This window comes from Myiozetetes cayanensis, unplaced genomic scaffold (genome assembly GCF_022539395.1).
Source record: "Myiozetetes cayanensis isolate MyiCay16 unplaced genomic scaffold, myiCay2020 scf1, whole genome shotgun sequence".
Classification (NCBI taxonomy): domain Eukaryota; kingdom Metazoa; phylum Chordata; class Aves; order Passeriformes; family Tyrannidae; genus Myiozetetes; species Myiozetetes cayanensis.
This window is the reverse complement of record NW_026086604.1, coordinates 147688199-147709889: the sequence shown is the minus strand read 5'-3', so window position 1 is coordinate 147709889 and position 21691 is coordinate 147688199. Positions and strand designations below refer to the sequence as shown.

Genomic DNA, 21691 nt, shown 5'->3' with positions numbered 1-21691 from the left:
GGGAATCACCACACAGCTGTCAGTCCACAGATCAGGAATTCTCAGTGCTTCATCACTGTTTCTGTTCAAACAAATGTTGAAGTCTCAGGCTTGCTCTGTCAACTCTGTTGACTTTCTGTCTGATCACATTCGCCCACTTGACATTTGCTAGTGGGTTTCAGTGTTTGCTGCTTCATGCTTTTAAATCCTTTGCTGGGCGTCTTCCAAATGTTTTAATGAGATGATAATAACTTTGAAGTGTTCTTGTCCAGCACAGAGCAAAACCCTTTGTGCCGGGAGGGAACAGCCACGGCCTGAATCGCTGTTCTCAGTTCAGGATCTAAGCACTACTAAAACTTTTTAAGTGGATGATTAAACTTTGCTTTCTTTAAGAAGAAGGGAGGGGCTTAAACCTGGAATGCTACTGAAATATTTTTTTTCATTTAATTTCCTTAAGAGCTTTCCTGTAAATTGTTTGAACATTATCACTGTGAATAAATGGTCTAGTGGAAGGTGTCCCTGACCACGGCAGGGGGTTGGAATTAGATGGTTAATGTCTAATTAGGGTCCTTTCCACCACAAAACTTCCAATGATTCTATGATTCTATAAAATACAGCAAAAAAATCACAACCTGTTTACTTTGATTCAGCTTGTTTCTTTGTTTGTTTTTTCACTAGTGAAACAATTATTGTACATCTTTAATCTACTTTATTTACTATTTTGGTGACCATAAGCCAGAGCAGCTAATATGACATAGGCTTACTCTACCCTAAATGAGAAGCCAGTCTTGCTTGTCTTCAAAGTTTTGGACTTTGAAGTGCAGAAAACTAGCCAAGATATTGCTCTTTGCAGGGTGTAGCCCAAGGAACAAATTGTGAATCTCACATTCCTTCCATCACTGGCAGTGTTAATTTACCTCAAGTTTGTCAAAACAAACTGTTTACTTTGGGTGGCTTCTGCAGCTGTTCTGGCTCGGATTTTGTAAGGCAAAAAAAAAGGTTAATTTGGAGTCAGTTGGGACAACAGCAAATAAAATTGAAAAGATACTCTGGAAAGTGGGTAGAAGGTTGTGGTGTCTGCTTCATTTCCAAATATGATTTGGATGGAGTTGGATTCCAGGTGAGGGCCTGCTGTTCCTGCCACAAAAACAAGGAACACTCCTTTCCCCAAAGGGTAGCATCAAATCAAAGGAGCAGTCAGGAGTGGAAAAGCAGAAATTGCCTCAGTCTTACCACCTGAAGGATGGTACAGAAACTGAATTTGCATTGTGTTACCCAGCAAATGAAAAATCAAGAATCATGAACAGTTCATGTGTTAGCACAACTGATTTTGTTTATTTTGAAACCACCCCAAAATCCAATCATGCTCTATGTACACAGACAATACACGAGATAGCACACCAAGTGTAGACAAGAGAGATAAAATGTATTCTGGTTTATTTTGCTGGTGATTTTCCTTTTTATTATTTTTTTTTTCATTGTACATCTGCTCAGGTTGATGAGATGATCCAACCCATATGGATTCCTGTGTCAATCCTCTCTCAATTCCCATGCTTCACTGTCTCTGTAAGAAGAGACATCCCTCTCACTACCCCTGGGGTGTTTCTCTGAATGGTGGACTGTGCTGATTTTTTTTATTTAGATTCCCCTGGGCCTCATTTCTTATGGAAAACTGTTTAGTGCAGAACAAGTATATCAGCATGTATCTGCTTTAACTATATTCTATAGTTAGTAGGTAAGACCAGCTAATGCCTTGGGTTACTCAGGAAATCATAAGTAGCACACACACAAAACCAAAACCAGAAAACAGACTTCCAAATCATTTAAAGTGTTAATTTTCTCCACGTTTCCAGTGTCATTTATTTTGCTAAGCACTGCTGCAATTCTTTTCTTTCCACTTGTCGTCATGCTCTGATTTTCTTACAAAACAGTATACTAGGCTTTCTGTATAAAACATATATATAAACATTTTTTTATATATATATATATATATATAAACAAAGCAACGACCCCCAAAATGGACTTACACTCAGGTATGCCTTTGTCCCTCATTAGAAAATATACTGTGTGTCCATCTATTTGTTGTCCCTGAATATCCCAGCGCTGGCTATTGGAATGGGGTCACAAAGACAGGGACTTCTATTCTCCTTGTTTTGCTTTAGAACATACAGATAAATTACATAAGATGAACAAAAGCAGAGTAGTGACAGGAACAATCAGATCCTGCTCACACACACTGGCACCATGTTGTTCTTGTGGCCATTGTTATTACTACTCTCCTATTTGACTTCTAGTTATTACTTCCCAGGAATTTAAAATATCTGTACATTGTTTCTTGTCCCATATTCTCTCCCCTCCCCATGAGCTGGATGCAGGGTCAGGGAGAATGAAACACTAGGAAGTCTAAAGGATCCCAGGACTCTGGAGATTTTTACCCTGCTAAACTTTTCTGGCCCTCCTCTCAGAGAAGAACAAGCATTTACAAAATTATGGTTAATTCTACATACCAAGTAATTTTTAGGGGCCTTTCACTCCAAAAGACTCTTTTGGACAATGATTTGAGATAGATTTTTCCCATGCATTGCTGGTATTAGATACCAGCCTTGTATTTTTGTATAAATGCTTTTTTTTTCAGATGTAAGTCCCCCATTATGATGGTTCTCTGTCCTCAATATCCATTCTTTCAGCAAACAGCCTGATCATTTGAACTACTTATCATTACCGAGTGATGTGGTGGGAGAACTGCCCGTGCTAAATACACCAGAAAATTTGGTGCTAGCAAGGGAGGGGTTAAATTTCAGCCCAATTTATTTAGCTCATGCAAAGGTGTCTAAAAATGACTTCTTGGCCTGAAGACTCTATAATTGAAAAACCACAGATATAAAAAAGAACCCAAAAACATTATTAGGACTGGGGGCATAAAATGGAAAACCATATTGAATTAAAAAAACCCACAAAGTACTGCTTGCTGGTTTACAAAGAGTCTATAACACTGATAAAATCTTCGGAAACCAATGTGCTGCTTTTTTTTCCTTTTTTCTTTTTTTTTTTTTTTTTTTTTCCCCCCCTTTCCTCCTTGTCCTTCTTTATTTCGGCTTCATTTCCACACGGGAGTTCATGTCATCTCCTTCCAGGTCGTACTCTTCCACTTGGCCGCTGGTCCACACCTTCATGCGGTCGGTCAGGTCGCTGGTCCTGGGAGCCAGGATGAAGTCGTAGATCAGGGCAGCGCTCGCTCCCCCGATGATTGGGCCAACCCAGAAGATCTGAAACACAGGGGCAAGCCCGGTTAACGCATCAGGTCTTTCCGCATTTGAAGCTCCCTCCTCTGCAGAGTTCCTCATTCTCACAGGGAAAACGACATGGAACATCGAATTGACACTCTGTCTCCTGAACGCTTACTTAAGCACGAGGCAAGAGATCAGGAATTTCTCACCGTGAATTGGTGAGAGACCCAGAGGTGAATGACTGTGACTGTGTTGCCAAGTTCTGATATTTAAAATCGAGTATTTACTACAAAAACATCTCTGCTGCTCCAGGTAGGTTTGGCAGCAAAGCACAGTTTCTAAGACACCGGGGCATTAGATTCCATTCTCCCTTTAACTTCCAGTGACAGGTGAATTTGAAAGAATTACTTAATGAGGACCTAATTAGGAGATTACTTTGCTACTAGCTGCTCTTTAGTTGTGATATTGCTGTAATTGAATTGGTCTAACCACTTAAGGCAAGTAAAGTTTGGAAGGACAGGTAATAAAAGGATTTTAGTAGACAGGTCGATTTTATTAGAAATAACTGCTGATATTGAAGGATTTGAAAGGCCAAAGAGTCACTGAGTCTAAAAACTTTAATTTCAGCAATACCAGAAGTCTAACATGAATTATTACCTCTATCTCCTGCTGCCTGTACAAAGGATAACACTTTTTCTATTAAATTCTGAAAATACCAACTACTGGCTTAGTTGCTTTACCTCAGTACCCCAATAGAAATTTTTGTGTGAAATATTTTAAAATTTCCCCAGTATTCTTCTTTTGTATTTCATTCTTTCAATTAAAATGGCCTCCATACCCACACTTTTCACAGCCCATTGTAGTATCACTCAATTTCCACCAATGCCTATGCAGTGACTGCCAAAATCATGAGTAGGAGAGTCTGAAAAAGCTACATTCTATATATTCGAGAACACATGCTCATTTACAACTTTTTTATCATCCTCCTTTATTGAGCTTTGGTGAAATGAATAAATGTTTGTGAAGTTGCTCATTTTAACCACATTCAACCCCAGGGCATAATCTAAAATTCATGGTGTTTCCAGAGCACCTATCCTTGAAAACACATGAGCAGACACTTAACTTTAGGATGCTGAACATTTTATTGGCTTCCAAATATTGGATGATCCATTTCAGTTTATAAACCTGCTTAATAATCTTCCTAAATTGGGTTTTACCAGATTAAGCAGCAGCACTTTATAAAGTCAGTTCAAACAATAAATACACAACACAGGATTTTGTGTAATAAGGCTTAAACATGTAAAATGTTCAAAATAAATAAATATAAAGGGAAATAACCTAAGAAAATCTACTGTATTACTTTGAACACAGGGATTGAATGAGCTTGAGGGTCTTCTGATTGCCCGAGGAGGGAGATTTTTCTTCGTTAAACAAAATAGAAACAAAAACTCAGTCAGCTGGTCCTGATGATGCGTGTTTAAACGCTTCTGATCTTGTAGGTTATGCATATTCAGAGAGTCTTTTTAGGTAAAGAAACTTCTCCAACTTACCCAGTGATTTTCAAAGTTGTTGGCGATCAGTGCTGAGCCAAAGGATCTGGCCGGGTTAATTCCGCAGCCGGTGTAGTCGATCTGGGGAGGGGGAAAGAGAACCCAGTGTGAGGCACATGTGGCACCTCCATTTCCCAGTAGGGCAGGTGGCAGCCTGCAGCAGGGTTTGGATGCCCACAACAGCTTTATTCACCCCACCCATTCTTCCTTGGAGAAAGGGGGAAGAATGTTTGCCCCAGGTTCGTCCTGTCCCACCAGGGAGACAGGTCCTACACAGCAACTCCTCCCAGGTGTGCCACCTCACCACTTGCTGCCACAACCACAGAGCCCTAGAAAGGAGGGTCACGTGTGTTGCAGAAACCAGGAGAGTCTCAGAAGTGGAAGGAGAAGGAAGAAACTATCTCTGCCCCATCATCTTCCTGCCTTCACCGGCTCATCCTGGGGTTGGGACGTTGCAGGTACAAACTGTGAGGGCTAAAACTTACAGCAAGCAGATGCCCCAGGGCAACAGAGAGACCGATGGCCAAGGGTGCTGATCCCGAGACATCATTCCTTCTGCGGTCTGTGGTGGCCAGGACACACAACACCAGCTGGAAGGTGGCAATGATTTCGATCCCCAGCCCTTGGCCTGCGTTGATTCCCTCTGAAAGCTGCAGTGAGACAAGAAGCAAAATGTCACTTGATATTCCTACCAGGCTTCAAGCAGTGTAGCAAAGTTTTGTAGGATCTATTTTCTCAGTAGGAAAATGTAGATCTGCACAGCCATTTCTTTCCTCAGGTGAGCTTTGCTTAATGGGGGGAAAAAAAAAAAAAGAAGGAAAAGTGAATGGAAATTAGTTTTGAATCTTGCACTGCAGTAGTCAAGTCTAGGCATAGACAAATTCCTGGTGATTCAACGTGGTTGAGTGGCTGCTGAATCCAGACAAAGTAGACACTCAACCACGGCACAGAATGAGAACATAACTAATCTATTTGAGAAACAAATAAGCCAGAGATTCTCCCTCAGCACAATTTACTTTTTCAGGAGTGAACTGTGGTGCCTGAGGACATCAACTCCTTGCTTCTGAGATTTCCACATTATTATTAAGATACCTATGCTGGGAACCAATTGGCTGAAAATATTCCTCTAATTCCAGTTAAAATGACCTGAGATATCCACGGTGTTGCTGTGGGGCTGGTAGATACAACACAAATCCTACAGAAGACCAAAGGAGACTAAAAAACCCTCTAGATGTCAATATTTAGGCAGTGTATCTCTAACTTGGACAGCTAATGGATGTAACCGTTGGAGAGGAGATCCATTCAGCTGATGAAATGGAGGTGATCATTGAAAGCCCTGCCTTTAATTTTATATAGATCTCATTTGGCTACAAAGATCTTAGGCACTTAACTCAAATGTAGATTCTTTTTGGCCTAAGCTAAGACCTAAACTAAATCTCATTCAACTTTTTTGGGATCTATAAAAGAGCACCCACAACTCAGGAATCCTCAGGAGCTGAGGGAGAAATATTTCAATTTCCTCCTAAAGGGAAGCAGATTGTCTAGAAAAACTCAAACTGGCACACATGGATATTCCAGTGGTATTATTAGCCATGAAATCAGTAGAGCTTCTTATAAATGTAAATGCTGTATGACACAGCTGAAACCACAGTAATCACACAAGTGAACATTACAGAGTGGAAATGCTGTCAGTATTTCAGGAGTACTGATGGAAATTTGTGTTTAGCAAGAAACCATGGAGCTAAACCATTTTTATAACGAGTTTTGAGTTCTACTTCTAATTTCTGTATTCAGTGGTGTCTTCATTAAGTCAAGGCAAGGCTGTTGCTGAGCTGAGTAACTTGGTGTTAAGCAGGAATAACTCAATTGCACGGACAGGATGGAACATGAGCTTGGACACAGGCCAGAGAAACTGAGAATGGGAGTGACTCGGAGTAGGAAGCAAACTCTGAAAAACTTCTGCTCAAAAATACTGCTGTGAGGAGTTTCTCCTTCTGTCAAAGTCTCTGCACTGAAAATTGCTGGACCATGCGTGGCAAAACTATAATTACATGTTGTTGTGACCTGTCCAGAACAATGAAACCATGGGAGATCTTGCCATAAATTTGGTTTTGTGGTTTTATCCCCTAATTTCCCCAAAGTAATATTTCAATAACCTCAAAACTTAAAGATGTTGAACTCTTTCACTGTCCACCTTTTCTACTCATTTTCTTGTTTCTTCTCTGTGACAAAGTAGCATCATATCAAATCCCTGAGTACTGGAAAAAAAAAAATCTCAGTTTTTGGTCAGCATAAATCTGTTTAGCTACATAAACCCAGTGAAAATAAACTGATTTTCAAGTCCTGCTAATCTGAGACATCAATAAAGTATTTTTATGTCTTGTTCTTCAATATGCAGTAGTGATATCCTCTCAGTTAAGAGCAGTTTATCCACAAACAGAATGGAATTCTGGTTGAAATGGTAGATATTTTGGTTCCTTCAGCATCCATACAGCAGAAACTGAAATCAGTTAATGAAACCTTCAGCATTAATAGAACTTACATGTGAGATGTATCAGTCTGACACAAATATATACATATGAGACCACTGAAAACTGCATGATCCAGAAATTCATGCTGAATTCCTGATACATCTCTTAATTAATATTCTATTACTTAAGTCATCCCCATGTTAAAAATAAACACCGTTTTTCACTGCAGAGACAGTGGGATTTGTGGATCTCAATAAATTAGGCTTCAAATGTGCTTTCTTGATATCAAAAGTAATTTAGGAATCTGGACTGCAGACTCTCTGGAAAATCCTACTCACATTTGGAAGGCCAAATGGCCAAACTTAAATCCAGGTGACTTAGCAAATAAGTGACTGATGTACACACACCCAAAAGCAGAGAAGAAACTAAATTTGACAAGCCTTGGCATTTTAAGAGATGAAACACTGACCAGCCACTAGGCTTCCCCCTCATTGGAAGGGCTTCTATAAAAGACAAAAGACAACAAGAGCAAAAAAAACCTGTGCTTTAAAACAAACCTGTGATAACCCTTATCTTCGAGAGGTGGAAATCATATTCTTCCTTTCCCTGCAGCGCAAACACATCCTCCAGCTGACGTGACTTGAGGTCATTCTCCCTGCTAATCAACACTTATTGATGGGCCTTGTGGAATCAAAGAAAGCCTGGAAATGTCATAGGAAAGCCCTTGCTTTCCTCTAGCGTGTGATTTTACAAAGCCTGCCAGGAACGTAAGATCCCAGAGCAAGGGCTCTGGGACCTGTTCCAAAGCGAGGCCAACCCAGGCAAGCCTCGGAATTCTGCTTTGCTGTGGCCTAACAAGGAGTGTAGGAAGGTGCATTTCCTTGCATCAGGGTAAAATGTACATATATGTGTGTATGTTTATGTTTATATGATCTTTGTTCAGAGGCTCTGTAAGTGTTACCCAGCTAAGAGTGCAACGTGAGACACCTTTTGCACCTTTTAAAGCTCTTGGCAGAACCAGGTAAGCACAACCAAAGTGACTTTGTTGTCCTTTCCTTGTATCTTCCACTTTTTATTCTGTTTTTGTTTGTCTTTTTTTGTTTGTTTGTTTGTTTTAAGTAAAGCTTGGATTTTTGTAGGATACCTGGCTCCAGAAGCTTCAGGGGTGTCTAAAGCTTAATCCAAATCTAACAGGAAGCAGTACTGTACATTAAACCTGACTAAAAATCGACAGCTGGTCTTAACATCTGGCAGTCTGCTACAGAGAATATCAAGAATATGAGGTGACTGTATCTCTGGTGCCTAAAGAGACAAAATAATGCCTCAGAACATAAGAAACAGCCACCTCTACTGCAGTGTTGGGGTGAAGGGGGCCTTTTCCAGTGACTGTACCCACACTGCAATGACTTTCTTCCCTTCACTGGTCATGAGGTCTGTGGGCTAACCCTGCATTTGCCTTTGATTAATCTCATGGAAAGTCTCTGACACCTCCTCTCAACCCAAAAATGGTCATTTAAGTCACAGAAAAAAATGTCAGAGGACAAGGAACAGCTTCAGTGACTCCCTGAGCTTTTCATACTTCAGACTTGGGAGATTTGAGTAGATTCAGTGCTTGAAGGAACCAAACACACTTTAAGGGATGGAAATGAACCACACAGGCCCACATTCATCTCCAACACAGTTTCCCACACCATAGGAGTCTGTCCAGACTTCTCCTTTTTTGCTCACATGAATAATTCCATGATATTTCATTTTTAGGGCACTATTTTGACAGAAGAGGGACCAGAAACACACATGAGAAATGTGTTGCATCACTGGCAAGAGCTGAGAATTAAATGTAGATACATTCATCTGATCAGCTGAATCAGTCTTGGCTGCATTAACTTGCACTGAGTAATTCTCTCTTGGCTGTCACAGCACCCAGGTGACAAGCAGAAACCTCCATGTAGACACCCCAAGGGAGGTGTATCCTGTGAGCAGAATTCCACCATTTCCAACCACAATGATTCTGTGATTAGTATTTTTACCCTGGTTCCTTGTGCATCTAAACAACTGCATGGAATAAAAATCTGCTGGAATTCAATAAATGTACAGAAATCAAATCTTCTTCTGAAAGCTCCTGAGATGGAACTGATTGGAACCTAAGGAAGCACTTAAGGCAAGCTGGAGCCCTCTGCTTTGCATTACTGGGGATGGAATGAGGTACAATACTGGGTCCCCATTCAAATATTAACTTTATCTGCTAATGCTGCTCCTGAGAAATCCGGTTTGAATTCACTACTGACTCTGCTTTGAGCAGGAGGTTGGACTAAACACCTCCTGAGGTCCCTTCTAAGCTGAATTATCGTATAAGAGACCCTGGTTCTTTGGAAAGGTTCTTCCTGGAGGAAGGTTTGGGGCTGGATTGCCTCGGTGCTCGCTGGCTCAGCTGAGTTAATGATGTCTGGAAGCAGCTGGTGACAGAAGCAAGTGGAGGAACCCCGAGTGGGGGATCAACCCCAGTGAAGGCTCTGAACAGATCTGCTGGTGATATAACACACACCGGTCAGTGACTCAAGAGACATGAGCTGTAATCAAACAAGGACTGGTAAACTGAGGGAAATATTAGTGAAAAATCATTATCTAACCACGAACATGGGAGTATCCAGCTGAGAGGAACACCCTCTTTTTTCTTAGGAAATGGGGAGCGGCCACGTTGCTTCCAGTTCTCTACATCAGGCGGGAGGCAGGAACTGTGGAATTTGTTTCTCAGAAGCGCCCTTAGCTGCCATGTTTAGCTGACTGCCTTCCACAGCAATAATTTGGGCAAATTAATGGTATGTTTTCTTTCCTTTTGATTTTTTTGCTTTGTTTTGTTTGTTTTTTTGGTTTTTTTTTAGGACAGGATATTTGCCCGTTGTCCGCCTTCAGAAGAGAAACGGGGACAGGAAATTAAACTGGCCCAAGGTAAACCCCACTGTGTACTTCTCCAGTGCCTTCATATTTTTCTCATTATGAGCAAAAGTATATCATGTCCAAACCTGTTTCCCTTTTTATGGATAAGGCAGTTTGTTATGAAAGGTGGTTCCATCCCATGGTGCTGTGCTCCATCTCATCCAAAAAGCCCAGGACTGGAGCTTCAAGGGTCCAGCTTACTTTCATATAACTGGGATTAGTTTCTCATCGTTCCTGAAATATCACAGGCCTCTGGAATTGGAGAGGTCTATTTTTTAGCAAGGGAATGCCAGTTTTCCCCATTCTTATGAAACACCACTGGCTGGTGTGCTTCAGATGGAGAAAATCTAAGGCAAAGCAATTTAGTGAGACATACTACTGGCTGGGACTTTTTTTCTTTGCATATCTCAGCCATCCCCACTAAATTATTACCTTACCTCTGCAACAGCAGATATTTTTTTCTTAAAAGCAGATCTTTAGCATTTTATTCAAAACAAAATCTTGCAATCTTACTGCATTTTATTCCTACAGCTTAATCTATCCTTTCTGTGATTTTCTTCTTTTTCTTAATAAGTGAAAATCTTCACCTTAGTTTAAAGGGTTCATTCTCTCTTCTTCATCCCCTTGCTTGAGATATTAATTATGCTGCTTTATACCAACTATCATTTCAGTGTTTAGCTGGGCAAAGTTCTTCAATGCAATGTTCTTCAAATGTAATCTCAGAAATTCATGTCCCTACTTCCCTGCAAACCATCTCCCTCTGCTTCACCTGCCATTTTTTCAGACTTTTCTCATTCTTCCAGCTCCAACTCTGTCATGAAAAGAACTTGATAGCTTCTACCTTGATAACATACTTTTCTTCTGCTGGAATTCTGTCCCAGATCTCCATAGCTGTAACTCTTCCTTTAACTGACAGTCAAAATTTATTCAGAGATTTTATCCCTGGCTATTTAACTGCTGTTATTCACTTCAACAGTCTCCCTGTGAAATGGATATTTCTATACCCATTATTTGAGTGTTGGGGATTCAGAGAGAACAAAAGTCTCATTTTTTTAGGAAGTAGAGACAGGCAAAGATCTAAAGAGTTTCACTTAAAATTATATGACAGGAGCACTCAGAAGCTGCTTATGAATTAGCTTTGGATTGTGTCCTAGATCAACAAAAGAAACGTTCAGCAGAACCTGGGGACAAAACATATTGTCCTCTGCTAGATTATCCTTCCTATAAATACAGCCTTAAGAGCTCTAAAGGGGACTCATTCAATTCCCAAAGCAGAAATCATATTTTCCGTTCTTTGGACAGCAGACACCCTCCAAGAACAGGATTAACCTCCCTCCTCCCACCCTCTCTGATGGTCGAGGAGAAACCAGCCAGGGCTTTGTGTCACAGCAGCCTGGTGAAGAGAAGAGAGGTGGTTTAATTTATATTAAACCAGAGCACATAAAGTTTTTATGTCAGATCAGTGACAGGCAGTAAAAGTCAGCCCCTCTATAGGACTTGCTGGTTGGAGACAGACCATTTGTCTTACTTGCACTTTCCCTTTTGGATGTGCCTCTGGGAAAGCTGTTTCTGGGGAAACAATTTTTTTTGTTGCTGTTGAATCTTGCTGCTGAGAAATAAACAACTGCTGTTCAGACGATGAGGAATTGTGAGGTTTTGTACTTTTCTTTCTTTACCCAGCAAACCACAAGCAAATAGTTAATTTTCTGTAACATGTGAAGCACTTATTTATATCACAGAGCTGTTTGTGATCTCCTGGATTACCAGCCCAAAAGGAGACAGTCTTTCAACGGAGAATTCTTCAACGGGAACATCTGAATTGCAAGCCTAATAGGATCTTCTTTTCTATGTTGTTACTGGAATAACCAGCTGGATTTGCACAAACCTCACAACATGGTTCTTGGCAATGGCACCAAAGTGATATTTTATATTTGTAGACAAACACTCCAGCACAACTTTGACATTTTCAAACTTTCCAAGTCTGAGGTAGTTCATGCAGTCAGTCTTGTGCAGCCTTGGCATTTCCATGAAGTTAAAAAGCAGTTCTGAATACGTGCAATGGATTTCAGGAATTAGGGGAACAATTCCAGCTCCTTCATTTCTCCACCTTGTTCATCAAGCAAGAAGTCATAACAAAGGAAGGAAAAGGGGCCAAACCCGACCTTGCTCATTCCTCAGTCCAAACACAGTCAGCACTGCCTTCAGGAGAAGTTGTGTATGTGAGTAAGGAAACATGTGCCACAGTTCTGCTCTGAAAGCATCCATTGACTTCCCTTGGCACAGAATTAGTGTCAAGAGCCTGGAAATATTTAGGTTTCTGTGATACCTCTCAGTGGTTCCTCGAGAGGGGATGCACACGGGGCTCATCCAGAGAAGCACACTGAGCACTTCCTTACTCCTTTCTAGTCTGAAAATGCCAAACGAGAAACTCATGGCAGAGATTTCAGGCCAAATTTTTGCCCTCCTGCAGTTTATAGTTTCCTCCAGGATGCCTGTCAGGCCCTGTATATTTGATTTAACAGGCTGATGTTTTGCCTTAGCCTCAGATCTCATCAGTGGAGCTGCAGCAGCTGAACACCTGCACCAGCTTTGGCTCTGGATGCCAGGAAGAGCAGTACTTCCCCACCAGGTTACACATTAATAAATACACAGGGACTGCCTGCTGCTCCCAACCAGGGCAGGAAAACCTCCAGGAGACACTCAAATGTTCTGTGACATCTGCATAGTTATTATTCTGGAGGTACTGATGGGCACAGCCACAGACCATGAGGTCTCACTGTGATCAGCAGACAGGGAAAAGCTGCCTCTGCTCACTTGTAGTACAGAGACAACACCTAAAGGCAGGGAAACTCAGGAATTTAAAACCACAGATACATAACATACAGATTGTTTATTCTGTATGGAGTTGAGCACAAGCACAATAGCTTGGATTGGTTTCCCCAGCTCTGGAATAGGGATTTTTTTCCAAGAATGAAGATTTCTTTGGCATTTTCAATTGTGGTGGCAGGTAAAGACCTCTCTCTTATTGAATCCTCTCGATGAAGCTGCAGAATGGACAAATAAGCAAAAATGTACCATTGCTCTAAAGAAAACAGGCAATTTCCTCTCGAGACAAACAGGAAATTTTTCAAGGGTTATTTTTTCTTCCTTTAGTACTTGTGATGTGGTTTGGTACCCTTGTTTTAAAAATGCTTCTCTTAAAAATACCTGTACAGCCCAGATAGTGATATTATTTAGGATCCTCTGATTAAAGAAACATTATTCTCCACTCCCTGAAGGTTCACATTATCTGCTGAAGCCCATGAGCTCTGCTACAAAGATTTCTATTTTCTTCTTACCATTGGACCAATTTACCCAGAATTGATCCATAATATCCATCCTCATGTTTGCTGTGGAAATTTCCATTTGTTCCCAGGCTGTGGTTCCTGCTATGTCAGATCTTTAGACACCCACTAACAGAGATTTTTTAAAAAGTTCTTTCTAATTAAAATTAAAACAAATTAAATTATGGTTAGAGATAGATTTCTATCTATCACTGTGGTGTGTGAACACACATACACACAGAATATCCCATACATATGGCACAACACATAGAACACCATGGAAGGGAAAAACCATCTTAACTTTTTATTCACCAGTCAGGAAGGGTGGTGGCAAAATGAATTTCCTTATATTTCATACTTAATCCTACTTAGTTTGACAGCTGGTCAAACACAGAAAGAAACCATTCTCCTAAAATCCCAAAATGACTCCATTTGAATTACAATATTAATTAATCTACCAAATTAATAAGGGGTTTGGGCCTATGGCAACTCAATTTTTTGCAACCCTCTGTTCACACCTTTAATAAATTTCTATCATTTCTAAGTGAAATTTTAGAAATAAATAAAGGGCATTTTAATCTGAGTCTTGCAGAGCATTTCTCAAACAGTGAACCAGATGTCCTTGGGTCCTCTGGATGTGGACCATGATACAAAACCCACTTTGAAACCCCCTGTTCTAGCACCAAAAGGCCACTGGAGGATCACTCAGGCCTTGCCTTGTGTCAGAAATAGCTGTGCTGCTGCATCCCTGCGTGTCCTCTGCCAAAATCTCGGGACAGGGCTGTGTTACTACAGAAACACTAAGCAAATCTTGGAAATGGAAATGAGATAATAACCTCTCTGAGATCTGAGATAAGGATTAGAGCTATAATCCCCCGTTAGCCCCAAATGCTCCGGAGAATGGGTGATAACCATCAGGTTTGTGTCCCAGCCCAGACATTTCTGCTGTCACTGTGAGAACTCATTAGAAAGAGGCCAAGACCGTGGCCAGTTTTGAGCAGGTGCCTTTCCTGTGTCCCACCTGCCCGGCCTGGGGTGATCCAATACAATGCTGGCAGGTCATAAAAGGCCTCTGCTGCAAAAAAAAACCTGACACTGAACAATGAGCCATTGTTGTGACAGTTCTTGGTTAAGAAATAAAAATCCCAGATTAATCTCATGTGCCAGAATCATTTTGCTCAAGCGGTAGTAGGAAGAATGAAGCTCCTCGCTGCACTGAGGCTAGAAAGTCACAGTATGTAATCTAAATTTAAAAAAAAAAAAAAAAAAAAAAAGACATCCAAGGATTTTTAACGTGCGCTAAAGGTCAGCAACTCGGCCGCATGTCCCGTCCATCCAGCGGCACCTCTGGAGCTGCAATTTTCCACACTGACTCAGAGGAAAAGCAGCATCACTTACTCAGTTGTCCACTCACGCTGTCAAGCCCTCAGTTTATTTTGGAAGTTCTTCCAACTCGAGCCTGCTTTGTTTAATTTGAGGTTGAAGGAGAACAGACCCGCAGGGCGCGGGCAAGAGGAGAGAGGGAGATCACAAGGCAAACAATGAGTCACCAGGGGCAACCATGCAAGTCCTGCTCCCCGTGGTCAGAGGGCCACCAGTGGTGCACTGGGTTGGACCAACTGTTGGGAGTCCCATCCGAGATCCCCTCCCTGCGAGAACTTTCTAAAGGATGGGAAAGAATCAATGAGAAATATCAGGATAAAAACTTCAGTACTGACTCAGGAATACCATTAAAAGGTGTTGCAGGTGCATTAAAAGGTGCAGCAGATCTCAACTGTATGCAAGGGAATTCCCAGTGAAGGGTCAATTTAATGTTTGCACTTGAAGTCTCTGTGCCTTGGACATTTTTTGGGAGAAAAATCACCTGGGTTCATGTCCTAGAGATAAAATTGTGTGGGAGATCCATGTATCCTATGCCTTATCCTATGTTCCAGTCTCCTGGAGATAAGAGGTTGTTCATCTTCTCCAAGTAGCAGAACAAGGCTGGACCTGGGGAACGCACAGACAACACGCGAAAAAACACATCTCCAGCATAAGGGTTCTAAGCTGCTCTGCTGGTGCTGGATCACAATGCAGCTTACTGGGATTAGTCACGGAAAAGAGGACTCATTTCCATGACTGGAAGTGTTCAATTCCAGGTTGGAATGAGATGGGCTTTAAGGTTCCTTCCAACCCAAACCATTCCACGATTCTGTGATTGTGTGGTGTGACTCTGGTGAGGGTGGAAGGCATCTCAAAGCAGCAGATACTGTCCTGGTATGAAGAGTCAAAGACACCAAAGGTTTCCTTTCTCCCTAACTGTTTATCACCAAAGGATGCTGCACCTTATGGGCACAAATTCTTCTGCCACAGCTGATCCAGGTTTGGGGACACTCCTCTCAGCTGTGGTGGCAGAGACACAGCCAGTCACTCTGGAAATCCAAAGGGTGTTCCAGCAACATGTGACTTTCCATGCCCCAGGAACAGCATCTATATGACTATTCACCTGTCTCAAGAAAACGCACCAAACCTCCAAATCCACTGACCACAGACCTCTCCTGGCTTTTGCAGAAAGAACTTCAGTTACACAAACAACATTTATCAGTCCACTGAGTGTTTTCTAAACCCAAGTCCTTCTATTTGTTATTCTTGGTTGTTTTTCTTTTCTCTTTATCTACCCCAGCAACGCTACCTTCAGGTCTGTTTTTCTTGCCTACACTTTCTGATCCACTTCGAACTTGTAAAACCCTCTCTTTCATCATAAACTTTGAAGGCAGAGTTTTCAAATAGTTTTCAAATTATAGCCCCAAGAGTTAGGGGGCACATTTCCTGGCACTCCAATCTGTGTGCCAAAACAGAGAAAACATGAAATTGTGAAGCGGTGTCTGCGTTTCTTACAATCTCTGATTAACTGAAGGCATCAAATTAACCTGAGCAAAAGAAACTTCCTCAGAATGTTTTTAAAATCTTGATAAAAGCTCTCCAGATAATCATTGCTGAACAGCAAATAGTGTGTTACCTTAAAGCACAGGAGGCTGCTCTCCCCTGTCCTTCCTGCTTGAGCTCTCTGTTGGTCATTAACTGCTCGTGCTGAATAGTTCCTTCCATTATCCAAACTACAGATCTGTCTTCACTAGACAATAGCCAGCTCTGCTGGCAGATGAGTGCATTTGGGATTAGGTATTCTCTATTCTTGCACTTTTACCTAATGGAAACTTGTAACGTGTAGTAAATCAACTTCCAAAGAAAGATACAATATGATGTGAGGAAAAATATCTAATTTTTTTTAGGAGAGCGAGCACACTGCATACTCCTCTTTCAGCTTTTCCAATTCTCAAAGCTTTTACTTTGGCACCCACCCCACTACTAGAATATGTTGGAAGTTAAGTGTTTTAAAAGGATTCAGTAATCTAAATACCCCCTGAATATTGTCCAAAATGTCTTGCTCGGAACCAGCCAAAGTAACTAAAAATATTTCCTTTGACTTCAGTAAAGTTTGGATCAAACTCTTAATGTGTGACTGCTTTGCTTGTCTTAGTGTAAATGACATCTTAATATGGAACATGTTAAAGGAATCTCCTGCATTTTCATTCTCCCTTCTTTCTCTTCAGCCTTGTACCTTCCATGGCTGAGTTTTGTGTTTCATTCACTTGTGTTTCCCTTGTTCTCTTGGGGCAATGAGAAAGACACGGATTTATCCCGCTTAATTTTGGATACTGAGCAGAGGCTCCCAAGCCTGGAGCCTCGTCATGTCAAGGAAGAGCTGGGTGTCTCTGGAGGGCAACTTGATGGATCTAAAGGCTGAGGTCCCTCTGTTTGTCCCTCCTTCTCTGTGAACTAGAGAGGAGCCTATGGACATGGATTCTCAGCTTGGTCCCTCAGTGCAGGACCTACAGCTGGGCAGGATAAATCTAAGCTCAGGCATGCAACCCCACCCAGTATTCACTGGGAACACTGGATGGACACTCACTCCATTAAACTGCTTCCACCTCATTTTTCCTGTTTAAAAAAAAAAAACCAAAAAACAGCTCTCCAAGAGCATGGCAGGGTCAGGACAGAGCACAAAGTCCCACACATCCAAGCCCTCTTCCAAACCTTATCAAACAAGCATCTCATCAGTTAATCCACACCTCATTTTCCACAAGAAGGGCAGGAAGACAAAGCAGCTGGCAGGGATGCCAGCTCTGTCCCTCCCCTCCTTGTCCTCAGGTTAAAAAGCGTAACATTAAAGCAACTGTCCCTGGTTTCTCCTTGTCCTCTGTTTGCTGAGGGAGGCACCGTGCTCCTGGTGCTGGGCTGTGGTTTCAGGATGTGCCCTTGGCTGAGACCAGCTCTGCACAAGCACAGCTCAGACCCAATTTCCCTCTCAGTTCTCCCCTCCCCAGCCACTCCAAGCTTGTCACTGGGAAGTGAATGGATTTGCTTTCCCTTCCTCTCTAGTTCTTTCCTGCAAGGGAGAAGAACAGCTGCTGCCCTCCCCATCCCCAGGGAGGTCTCCCCACTGCTCCTCTAGCCAGAACATTTATAACTGGATGTGAAAGAGGAAAGAAAAGAAAAAAAAAATTAAAATTGTATGATAATGACAAACACTGAGACCAGGGATTTTAGGAACTATATTATCCATTCATTGCACAGAAACTGTGGCCAAATATGCAAAATATACATGATAGAGACATGACACTGTCTGGTTTTGCCTTTGTAGCTCGGGACTGAGGAGTAAGAAGACCTTTACCCCGCTTTACAAATGGCCAGTTTTGGGGTTTTTGGTTAGAGGAAGGAACCAGTCCTCAGGATTTTATGGAAGCAAAAGGGAAAGACCAAGCTTAAGTGCTACTGAAACCAGACCTCCCGTGTTTAATGGCACTTGGACCTCTCGAGGAAACCACTTGGGTGGATCCCCTGTCCCGTGTGGTTGAGCTGTTCCCTCTGCCAGTGGTTTCAGAGGAAAAGATCATGTATCACACACACAGACAGAGCCTTCTGGAGTCAATAAAGTTAGTTGCTTTTCTTCCCCAAAGTGTTTTGCATTAAACCCATCAGAATTTCCAAGACGGTGGCAGGATGGAGTAGCTGCAGGCACCAGGCTCGAGGGAGGAAGGCAGTAACACCAGGGTGGGTGACACTGAGCTGCTCAGGAGTCACCTTAGCATCAGATTTTATTATGTTTTCTGGCTCCTCTTCTGAATTAGCTGCAATGCCACAGCGTGCAAAACCATATTAATGTTTTGCCTAGTTTATTTCAGAAAAGGTACCCTATCTGCAGCTTCATGTCCCAAATATCCCTTCAGTTGGGTAGATCTTTCAAATTAGCTCAAGTTATAAATATTCTGCCAGAGAGGGGCTACAGAAAATATGTGAAATAGTTGTTTTTAAGAGATCAGGTGAAATAAGTGACTAGAAGGCAATTTCCATTTATAGTGCTGTGTGTACTGCAGTGGCTGTAGCACTGCCTCTGACAGTGGGATGATTTCAAGTTTAAAAGTGTATTTAGCCTTTTTTTCTCCTATTATGGTGCAAAAACAACAGCAAAATGACAACATTTTGAGGAGGAGGAGTTGTGGCCAGGCAGTTTTTAGGCAGCATGATGTGAGCATCTGGCTGGGAGAGGGATGAAACCTGCATCACTGTTACCTGCAGCTGCCTCACATCTTTACACCTGAGAATTCAGGATTTGTCCCATTTATGCACAGAAATACAGGGAAAGGGCAGCTGGGATTGTGTCAGGCAGGATCTGAGCACTCTGCCTAATGCAACAGGTAAGGCTCACACCTTTGGGGACAGGGTTTCTCTTGCTACACTCCTCTCTCTGCTCCCACAGGTTTTCCTTGCAGTCATCATCAGGTTACACAAAACATTCATTAGGTATTGAAAATGAAGCACATTCACAGAAGCCAAAACAACACTGGTACATGCACATTAATCAGCATGTCACCTTAGAGACCCTCAGAACCACGAAAGATCAGGTAACTGCCCGAGATTTCAGTGTTAAATTGTTGTCAAGAGCCATCTTTCAGCAACTTGGATGCACAAAACTGAACATAAGCAAAAACTCATCCCGACCAGAGCATCCTAAAGCTCTGAAATGAGGGTGGGGAGGAAGGACCATCCCTATGACACAGATCCCTCCTGGAATCAGTCAGGGCTGGATTCTCTGCCACAATAAGCAGTTGGCTGCCTGAGGTCACCATCATCCCCCCCCCCACACACACATGCACAACTTTAGTAGGTTACATTTCGACCTGGGAACAATAAAAAAATAAAGAAGGATGCATTAAAAGTTTCTACTCACCGCATTGAGCCCCAGGAGGTTGTTTGGGAGAGAGGAGGTGACTCCTGACAGAATTGCCGTGGCCACCACTGCCCCCAGGCACTGGGCAAGGATGTACATGAGCGCCTTGAAGATGCTGATCTGGCAGCTGAGCAGCAGCCCCAGCGTCACCGCGGGGTTCAGGTGGGCCCCGCTGATGTGGCCCACGCTCTGTGCCATGGTAGCGATGGATAACCCAAAAGCCAGCGAGACCTTCACGTTGTCCTGGGACCTCGTGGATGTTTTGTTGCCCACCACGGGGAAGCTGAAGCCCAGAGCCGAGCCAATGCTGATAAAAATAAAGAGGCTCATGGCAAGGAACTCAGCCACCACTGCCCTCCAGAACATTTTCTTTTTGAACTCACTAGCCATCTTTCCTCTTTCTCTCTCTCCCCTCCTCACTTTCCCTTCTCCCTCTCTCCCTTCCTTTGCCTGATAGTTTTTCCTTTGAGGTCTGAAGAGAAATCTGGAGGAAAAATACAGTCCTTGGATTATTTATAGGGCTTTGGGTGGTCTGTAGGAGGGAAGGGGTGTTGCACAAAAGGAGGAAAGAACATCTACATAGATGCTGACTGTTAGATTGATGTAAGACACTGTTTGCCTGCCAAAGTTTTTTCTTCCTTTTTTTTTTTTTTCCTTTCCCCTCCCTTACCAGCGTTCGATCTCTGCCGCCCGTTTTTTAAGAGGCTTTTAAAAATTCTTGGAAAAATCTTCTAGGAGCGCCTCGGGAATTTTTTTTTACCCTCTACTTCTTGAACTCCTGTGTCATCATTCAGCACTGGGATTGGAATGAAAGCTTTGATGGGATTTCTGTCTCGAGCCAGACTGAAACAAAAAGCAAAGTTATCTGTGCAGGCTGGTGAGTTATTCACGCTCAGCTTCAGCGGCGGCAGAGAACAGCTCAGAGTGGCAAATAAGGCTGACAACTAAATAAACCCACACTCCAAAGACTTCAGCACCTCTGTTTCATTTAGAAACAGGTAGAAATGTCCTTTCTCTTGGCTCTGTGGACGTGGAGTGTTTCGGATGCCAAGTCTGGCGGCTGTACGGACACACTTGTGGATTTACACGGCTCACACGAGCTGCTGTTCACTGAGGAGGGATCAGTTTTAATCTCTGTGTAAAGCTGACATAACACTGAGAGTAAGCTGGAAGCTTTCTGTGGATGCAGTTTGGATGCTGAGGGGGAATTGTTTGTTGTTTTGTTTTTTGGTGTTTTTTTACTGTTTTGTTTTAATTTATGTCATTTCTTCGCTTTTTCTCTCCAAAGCACAGAGGTGTTTCAGGGTTTCCTCAGCCTTCCTCTGCTGACCAGCAGGAATTAAAAAGCCAGTCTGGGGTCTTCCTGCAGTGCAAACCTGCGTGTCACCACCCTGATGAGGGTCAGCTCCAGATGTCCTGGTTGTCACCAGGGAGAACTGGCTGCTGCCTCTGAGCCTCAGGACTGCCCAGAGACGGGGACAGAGGGGAGAGCAAGGGAGAAGGGAAATTACATGCTTGGTTTTGCAGACAGAATGAATCTCCTGGCAGTGCCAGAGTGTCTCTGAGAGCAAAAGGTCCGAGTGCCTGGTTTATCTCAGCGGGACTTGCACACACGCCTGGGATTAACCCCTGTGCACTCAGATCCCTGCCTGCCTCAACAGCTGGGGGCACCTCCATCTGTAAACCAGGGGGTTTGCTCCAACTTCAAACCGAGGCAAATCTGATCCAGAGTCAGGAGCTGATTCACCAGACACAACTCTTGAAGGATGGGTATTTAAAATCAGCCTGCTTCTCTGCCTCCTCTTTTTTCTCCCTCTTCTTGCTTTAACATCTTCTAAATTGTACTTAAATTAATTCAAGGCTTTTTCATTTGGACAATATGTTGGTAAGAAGAAAAAAAAAATCAAACACACACCTGGATAGTATTAGACAGTCAATA

General features: G+C 42.5%; 1 protein-coding gene across 1 annotated transcript; it reads right to left on the bottom strand.

Moving 5' to 3' along the window:
- Positions 1 to 1292: 1292 nt before the first annotated feature.
- AQP1 (aquaporin 1 (Colton blood group)) lies at positions 1293 to 20255 on the bottom strand. The gene is made up of 4 exons (XM_050319648.1): positions 19753 to 20255; positions 5242 to 5406; positions 4757 to 4837; positions 1293 to 3245 (listed from the first exon to the last, which is right to left on the bottom strand). The coding sequence occupies exons 1-4, from the start codon at positions 20140 to 20142 to the stop codon at positions 3066 to 3068; spliced, it is 816 nt and encodes a 271-aa protein (XP_050175605.1). The 5' UTR covers positions 20143 to 20255; the 3' UTR covers positions 1293 to 3065.
- Positions 20256 to 21691: the final 1436 nt, after the last annotated feature.

What these genes read in the sequence shown, in the direction of transcription:
- AQP1 (XM_050319648.1), bottom strand. Translation starts at nt 20,142, where the DNA reads ATGGCTAGTGAGTTCAAAAAGAAAATGTTCTGGAGGGCAGTGGTGGCT. An exon ending in ACCTCCTGGGGCTCAATGCG is followed by an intron (nt 5,407 to 19,752) that starts GTGAGTAGAAAC and finishes GTCTCACTGCAG; the next exon opens with CTTTCAGAGGGAATCAACGC. An exon ending in ACAACTTTGAAAATCACTGG is followed by an intron (nt 3,246 to 4,756) that starts GTAAGTTGGAGA and finishes CCTGTGTTTCAG; the next exon opens with ATCTTCTGGGTTGGCCCAAT.